The 7,936-nt window shown below is 43.0% G+C and overlaps 1 protein-coding gene across 1 annotated transcript; it reads left to right on the top strand.

The window, feature by feature from the left end:
- The first annotated feature begins 736 nt into the window (after positions 1–736).
- On the top strand, positions 737–7,747 carry ccnf (cyclin F). Its single transcript, XM_085932918.1, has 17 exons — positions 737–987; positions 1,709–1,860; positions 2,027–2,133; positions 2,225–2,292; positions 2,528–2,721; positions 2,816–2,869; positions 3,031–3,135; positions 3,382–3,459; positions 3,533–3,687; positions 3,764–3,928; positions 4,019–4,142; positions 4,402–4,579; positions 4,650–4,737; positions 5,064–5,163; positions 5,241–5,374; positions 5,623–5,798; positions 5,898–7,747. The coding sequence occupies exons 1-17, from the start codon at positions 975–977 to the stop codon at positions 6,350–6,352; spliced, it is 2,346 nt and encodes a 781-aa protein (XP_085789044.1). The 5' UTR covers positions 737–974; the 3' UTR covers positions 6,353–7,747.
- Positions 7,748–7,936: the final 189 nt, after the last annotated feature.

Genomic DNA, 7,936 nt, shown 5'->3' with positions numbered 1-7,936 from the left:
AGTGTACTGGATTGGAGTTTCCATGGAAACAGTGTCTACAGCCACGTTACGAATGTCACAGCCTCTGCTCCAGCTGAGGTCATTGAGTTACAAAACAATTGGATCATAAAACACGGTTTGGGGAGAACTCCCTTTGTATTTTGCAATTTTTTATTTATTTTTTTATGTTTAAATCCACCAGGTCATTGAAAAATTCTAATCCGAAGAAAAACCCCACATAATTAAGGTTCATTTTCTTGTTCTCCTTAGATAGTTTTGCATTTTAAATTGCTCATGTTTTCGTAGTTATATCCTGATACTCCTGTGAGAATTTAATCTTGCGGCTACAGTTATTTATTTTTTATTTTGGGTACGATCATCTTGTCCAATGTCGATTTTTTCAATAGAGTAAAAAGTTACTTTACCCCTCTGGTGATTGTGTCTGTCTCTTTAAATGCCGTACCTTTAAATTGTACGTAATTGACTACAACTACATATCCCATAATCCTCAATACAATCCTCAATGGGTGTTCTTGATAATCAGGTCAACCAATGCCATGCCCTCGTTGGCGAGCGCGGACTTCGAATCGCAACCGTTTTATCCAATTGCGTCGCGGTGTTCTACTGTTTATAAAACTCCGGCCAATAAGAGTGGCCTTAGCTCACTCCAGCCAATGGTGGCTGACTTAAGCACAACCAATAAGATCAAATGTAATGTTTAAACAGTCGACGCGGGCGGTACTGAGAGAATTTCGGGGCGTGCCAAGCAAGTAGGGACTTATGGTTGGATTTGAATTCAGCCAGCAATTTCAAACATTAGTAGTTTGTGTTGCTCCAACTTGGAAAAGCGAGGGAGTCATTTGACGACAATCTTCCTCATAAAGATAGTTTTAAATTTTTGCGTGTTTTGGTGTGTCTAACACTTGAGTTTAAATCGCTGCTACAAAAGTCGCCGGTGGGAAGATTGAAGATACTGTACATCGAGTACAATTGCAATGAAAGCCGGTGGTAAGTCTTTTTGTTTTCTTCTTAAATAATCTATTGATGCAAATGTTGTAACTAATACATGTGAACGACTTCCATATCATATTATTATTATAATACTTATGACCGAGTTAGCACGGCTAGCTCTACATACAGGCTAAATAGTGAATATTAACTCGCTATTAGCCTCAGTATTTATGTGAAACATGACTATTACGTTTTTAAATTATCTAAAAGTATACTGCAAATGTTGAATTTTGTGAAATTTTAGCGTATATTTAAAGTTTACCCCACTTGCGCCACAGGAGGGAAATTTGAGCGCTCACTTGGGTTGACTTGTTGAGCTCACCAGCGCGATTCGAATCCACTCTAGTTAGTAAAGGATGTTTTCTTTCCATATATTTTTTTAAATGTTATTTTCAGTATTGAATATAAGTTGGTGGTTTAATGAGTTGACACGGATTTAATACTCCACTGTTAAATCAACTTTTGAATGTGGGGGGAATGACGTCAAGGCGAGGAAATGCCTACTTCTTACCATGCAATCTTTTAGTATGATAAAACGTCATGATGCTGACAATTGAAGAACATTTAAAACTAAACATAAGCACAGCTAAAATGTGCAGAAACTGACATTAAGACCGAGTGTAATATGTACAATATTTGTGAATCTGTATTTTTATTGTGTTTTCAAATAAAAACCCAATACTTGTTCTGACTTTCCACTGCCTTGTTTTGTCATCAGTCCACTGCCATTGCCCAAAATGCTACTCCGTCCCGATTCGAAAGAGGGTCCGCCTGCGCACGCCAACCACCACTTTGTTGAGTCTACCCAAGGAGGTCCTCCTCTGTGTGTTCCAGTGCCTCCCTGCTGAAGATCTGCCGTCTGTCAGGGCTGTGAGTCACCATTTTCATCATTAGTAACATCGACACACAATTGACAAGTCTACACCACTTTTCACAAGCACACGCTTCGCCGTGCCCCCTCTGCATTTGTTCGGCTTGATCGTCCTTTTTTTTTTTTTGGTGCTGTGTTGACTAAACAAAGCGCTCTCGGTTGCAGGTTCACTCTCAGCTGCGCGACATTGTTGACAACCACGCCAGTGTTTGGGCCCGTACCAGCTTCAGAGACTCTTGGCCATCCCCTAAAAATTTGTGGTTATTTGAAAGGTAAAAAAAAAAAATTTGATATCAATCAGTACGTCGTTGATTTCCTTCATGTTTTTTTTTTTCTTTGGCCTAACAACTATTTGTTTCACAGAGCTGCTGAAAAAGGGAATTTTGAAGCGGCCATCAAGTTAGGGATCGCTTACTTGTACAACGAAGGGCGTAAGTAAAATTTATTTTTCCTTCATCTACTGCAGAAACACATGTAAGGTGATCTGTTCCATTATAGTCTACTTGAAAATTCATTTTCCCATTCTGGGCCGAATTATTATTGAAAGAAAACACTCCTGGACCAAACTGTCACCCTAAAAAAAATTCCAAGAATGATAGTTTGCACTTTAAACGTAATCTTCTGGCCAAATATGCCTCACCTCAAACTCAGCCTTCCCCGCAACAGCGCTGCTGAGCGACGAGGGCCGCGCCGACGTGTGCGGGCGTAAAGCGTCGCACTTCTTCAGCCTGGCCGAGAGCCTGCGCTCCCCCGCCGCCGACCCGTTCAGCTGGCTGTTTATCAGGCCGCCGTGGTCGCCCACCGGCAGCTGCTGCAAAGCGGTCGTCTTTGAGCACCTCAAGGCTGAGTGTGACAACAAGGTGGGTCGAGTTGTAGGCAGGTACTTTATTTTATTTTTTTTCAGTTCAAAAGCTCACAATGTGGGGGGAATTTTTCCCATCTTTGATTTCCTAGGAAAAGAAGGCTCACTTGTTGCACTGCTTGGCGAGAATCTTACAGTTATTTGAGGTGAGTCTCACCCAGGTCAGTCTCGCTGTGTGTGTGTGGTCAGGGTCATTTCTATTAGCCTCTCAATTCATAACAAAACACTTTTAATTAGATGAGGATCTGTGATGAAGATGATTTAAATTTTGGTCGTGATACTCAATGCTTCTCCTACCTTTGTCTAGGATGATGACAAACATACTGAAGCCATATCCATGTTGGAAGAGTCTTCACGTTCAGGTTGTTTGCAGAGCTCCTTTCTTGTGTGGGAGCACAACCGCAAAGATGCTGTGAGTTCAATATTTCCGCTATGCTGGCACTGAAGATACCTGAGGAAAATTTAAATATTTTCAAGATTTGAGAGGTTGTTAAATTTGGATTTAAAAAAAAAAAAAAGGAAATGACTGGAAATGTTTTGTTGAGGTAGTTTACCTGCGACTGCTGGAACCATTTTGAATATTTTTAAGCATATTTTATATTTCCTCCCTCTCGCTCCTCCAGTGAACTAAACAGATGCACCTTTTTGTGACTTGCAGATGTCAGATCCCGGCAGGTACCTCCAGTGCATTCGAACTCTCCGGGATTGCGCTGCAAAAGGATGCTGGGAGGCGCAGGTTAGTTTTCTGTTCAATACACGTGACGCACTTTCAATGTCGCCCATCTAACAGCTTGCTTCTGTCCACGCAGCTCTCCCTGGCCAAAGTGTGCAGCAGTGGTAATCCACTGGGCCTGGAGGCTAAAGCCTGCGCAGACTTGGTGTCTCAACTTTTTAACACCTCCCAGCAGGCCGAACAGCACGGCAGTGACGCTATCCTCAGGCGAGGCATTAAGGACACCATGAGGTAAGCGCAAATCCTCAGCGGTAACGCTATGGTGCCGCTGGCTCCTCAGTCCTCAGCTTTTTTTGTCTCTCTGCAGGTACATTCTGGTGGACTGGCTGGTGGAGGTGACTACCATGAAGGACTTTTCCAGCCTGATGCTGCACGTGACCGTCGGCTGCGTGGACCGCTACTTGGCGCTGCGCTCCGTCCCCAGGGTTCGCCTTCAGCTGCTGGGGATTGCCTGCATGGTGGTTTGTACACGGTAAGAATAATCATTTACATATAAGAGGGAGGGGCAGATTTTCTTTTCGTTTTTACAATGTCGTGAGATCTTTTGTTTTCTCTTTTATAGCTATCTCAGTAAGGATATTCTTACCATAAGAGAAGCGGTGTGGCTCACGGACAACACCTACAAGTATGAAGACCTGGTCCGAATGATGGGAGAGGTCGTCTCTGTGCTGGAGGGGAAAATTAGGGTGAGTCTAACTACAAAAAAAAAAAAATAATATTTTTTTTTGTCCAAATAAAAACAATCTAGCCATTTTTTTTACTGCCTGTTGTTTTTCATGAGACCCAATGCAAGCTTTTATTGTAAAGATAGTCTGGCAGTCTTCAGTTTATCAAACACTGAGTCCATGGCTCGGCCCAACACAGACACACAAGTGTACCTAATAAAGTGGTTTGCAAGTCTGTAAAGGATTGACTATGTTTCTTATTCTGTGTGGTCCACCTCAGAGCCCTACACTGCTGGACTACGGCGAGGTGCTCCTGTCCCTCCTCCCCACGGGGAGACGAACCGCTCACCTCTTCAGCTACATCTGCGAGCTGTCCTTGCTTCACACGGCCCTGGCAGCGAGGTCCGCCAAGATGGCCTGCGCCGTGCTGCTGCTCACGAGAGCGCTGCATCACTACGGTAAAGAGCAGCCACCCCGCCCGATGAATGAATCCGATGATTGATTGGTTTTATTTTTTGACAAACGCAGCTCCCGTCTGGCCCAGTCAGTTGGTGGATTATACCGGCTTCTCCAAGCAAGACCTCACTCAGCTTGCCGTGCTGCTTTATGTCAAGTGGTAAGCCGCTGTCGACGAGCACAATCGACCACGATTGCGCCGGCCCCGCTTCACACACATGTTGAATCCCCCATAATAAATCCGCTATTCACCGGGTTTCACTACAACCCTGTAATTTGCGTCGTTGCCGAGGAAACTGTCCACCTTGATGGATTTTTATTTTGTGTTAAAAAAGTGGTTTGATTACATCACTGGTAAACAGCGCCTATTGTAGGCAAGACGTAGGCACAATTATTGTAGATGGATGTCGAACGAATAGGGCTCAAAAGTTAAAACGTGGCGTTGAAATGTTTGCCTCCCCCTTCCTTTTTTTTCTTCTTCTCCAGTTTCAATCAAGATGCTCCGACAGACTACAGACACGTGTCTCTGACTGGTGTGAAGCAGCGTTTCGAAGATGACCTCTACCAGCACATCAGCAGGGAAAAAGTACATGCACCTTTACGGTCTCTTCCGTCTCCAAAATGATTGCTATTTATAAACCAAAAAATGATTTGCTTTCCAAGGTGATGGATTATAAGGAGCTGTGTCACATCCTTGAGATTCCTGAAGTGGAACCTCAGTTGGAGCCTCCCAGTCCCACTGGCCCAACAGCAGAAATCCATGTCTTCCTTGCCTCACCTACCAGTACCAGTAAAAAGTAATGCACACAAAAAGATTTACTTGACATTTCCCCCCCCCCTCTACACACACACACGGTGTAAAACAAAAAAATTAATGAGTCACAACATGACAAGTCCTCCTTCTGGCTGTGCTCATTTAGCATGCATTCTTCAAGTTTCCACCTCACAACAGACGTCAACGGTTTAGTCCAGAAGGGGTTTGTTTGTTGGATCCATCTGTGAGACAATCCAATGACTCACCCCAACCTTCTCATCTTCTCCCAAGGAGCCGCGACGCTGGCACGCAGACCGACAGAGGTAGCCGAGTGACCACGCCCACCGCAGAGCTGTCCAATCAGGAGCAGAGTTTGCTGGGCGACATCCTGGACTGGAGTCTGGACACGAGTTCCTCTGGCTACGAGGGTGACCAAGAGGAGAGTGAGTGGGAGAAAGATGGAGATTGTGAGTGTGGAAACACGACCCCCCCACACACACACACACACACACACCTGCTCGTGATGAATCTGTTTAAATCCTATGACGTCTTTCTCTTGTTGACAGTTTCCATGATACCCATCGATATGGACGTCATCCCAGACACCAGTGGAGAGAATTGCAGAGCGTTGTCCAGCGACGAAGAGGACGAAAGCGACCAGGCCCGCCTTCCCAAAGAACCGCGCAGCCTTTTCTTTTCCAGGGACCTTCAGAGTTCGGGCTACTCGTCAGTGCCGAGTGTCAGCTCGACGTCTTTGTCCTGCTCCCCCTCTTCCTCTTCTCTTGTCCCGTGCTCGCTCCAAACTTTTCCCGCTTGCCACAACCGGCCCGCCTCAGCTCATTCCCAACCGGGCTTTCGCCTTTTGGTCCCCATGCAAAGGCCCCGGGGCCACTCCAGCAAACAAGTGAAGCGGAAGAACTATGCGGCGCACAGTGGAGGTGAGGTGGAGAGGGAAGATGAAAAAGAGGAAGAGGCGGAAGATGAGCAGTATTCAGCCAATGTGGGCTTCCGGATTCTGTAGAGAGTTTCAGGATGAACGTAAATGCATTTTAGGTTTATCGTGAAATGTCATGATTCAAAAATAGTGTATGTAAAAATGGCTTTTAATTGAACGGAAAAAGCTAAACTATTCCAATTTGGACCAAAGGCATTAGTATTAAGAACAGATCTTATTCTGGGTGAGAAACGTAGAGTGAGGAACTCGTATTATTATCATAGATATATTATTGGATATATTGGTAAAAAGGGAAAACCCATAAAAAGAAGCTCATTGCACATTAAAGCTCCAATAATATTAGAATGTATAAAACACTCGCCACAAATGAACTCAGTTTTGTGCAACGGTCGCAACTTGATGTAGATGGAATTAAGTCATAATTGCAGTAAATATTTGTAAGGCAAAAAAAAAACCATCATCGGCCGTAAATATGAAACTAATAAGTATTGCGGCAAGTGAGTGGGCCGCCTTCTCTGAACCATTGAGAGCGTAATCTTAGGTTATTTTTGCCATCACTAACGACGCTAAATGTAAAATCTTGGCAGCACTGATTTTACAGTACGTTTCATTTTTGTTTACAGGAAGAAAAAAAAAACATTTTAAACCTCTAGTTGTCTTTTATGAACCTACCAACGTGCCTCAGGACTTGTTTATTTGTTGTTGTTGTTTTTTTTATTCCACAATAACCACAGTGGATGGTTGTAAACTGTGAGGAGACCCTAACTTCGGTTATTTTGGGTTTTGTCGGTTTTTCAAATGCACTGTCCTTACAAGAGCATCTTGTATTTGCCAAGCCACTGAACAAGCTGTGTGCCAAAGGTACTGTTGTTATTTTAGTTTGAAAAAAAAAAAAAAAATGTGAATCTCAACATGTGCTCTTCAGTCATCAGTGCAGCACACTAAAAAGACACTGCCGAGGTCTCCACATTCAAAATGTTATTTATTTTTTTTATTTTTTTTTCTCCCCAAACTGCCTCGTGATTATTAAGTCTCGCATTTAGTTTTTTTTTTTTTTTTTTTTTCATGTTTATTTTTATAACATTCCAGACTGAATGCAAGTGGATTATCATTTGATACTTGGGTTTAACATAATTTCACATGGCTGCGTATATAGAAGATCAGACAGATACAGAAATTCATTTTTTTTATATGGTAGTTGACTGAACATTCATAATATGATATCAATATGAATAACATCAGTTGTTGGACTGGTTCTCGCCTGTGTTTTCTGAGATGTACTGTACTTTTGTGCACAGTATGTGAAGAACAAATGTGCTACTACTACTTGAAAATGTGCTTGAAACAAAATTGTCCGTTCACACGTTAGGTAGCATTTTTCTACCATAACAGTACACAGCTGTGATGTTCTTGAATGTTAGGGTTTTTGTTTTTTTTTGCAAATAAATCAAGGGTTGTAAAACTTGAACCTATTGCATTCTAAATGACAGTTAATAATGAAATCACACATTTTGTTGGTTGTTGATTTAGAAAGTGACTTATTTCCTTTACACAACACTGGTTATGTAGTGAGTTGATGCTTTTCAATTATAGTGGCGTAATTGTCGGTGACGTCGCAAACAACCAATCCGTACTCGAGGCTGGAACACT

The sequence above is a fragment of the Syngnathus leptorhynchus genome, chromosome 16 (assembly GCF_054491065.1).
Source record: "Syngnathus leptorhynchus isolate UIUO chromosome 16, UIUO_Slep, whole genome shotgun sequence".
Lineage (NCBI taxonomy): Eukaryota > Metazoa > Chordata > Actinopteri > Syngnathiformes > Syngnathidae > Syngnathus > Syngnathus leptorhynchus.
The sequence above is the reverse complement of the archived record's forward strand: the minus strand, read 5'-3'. Positions and strand labels throughout refer to the sequence as shown.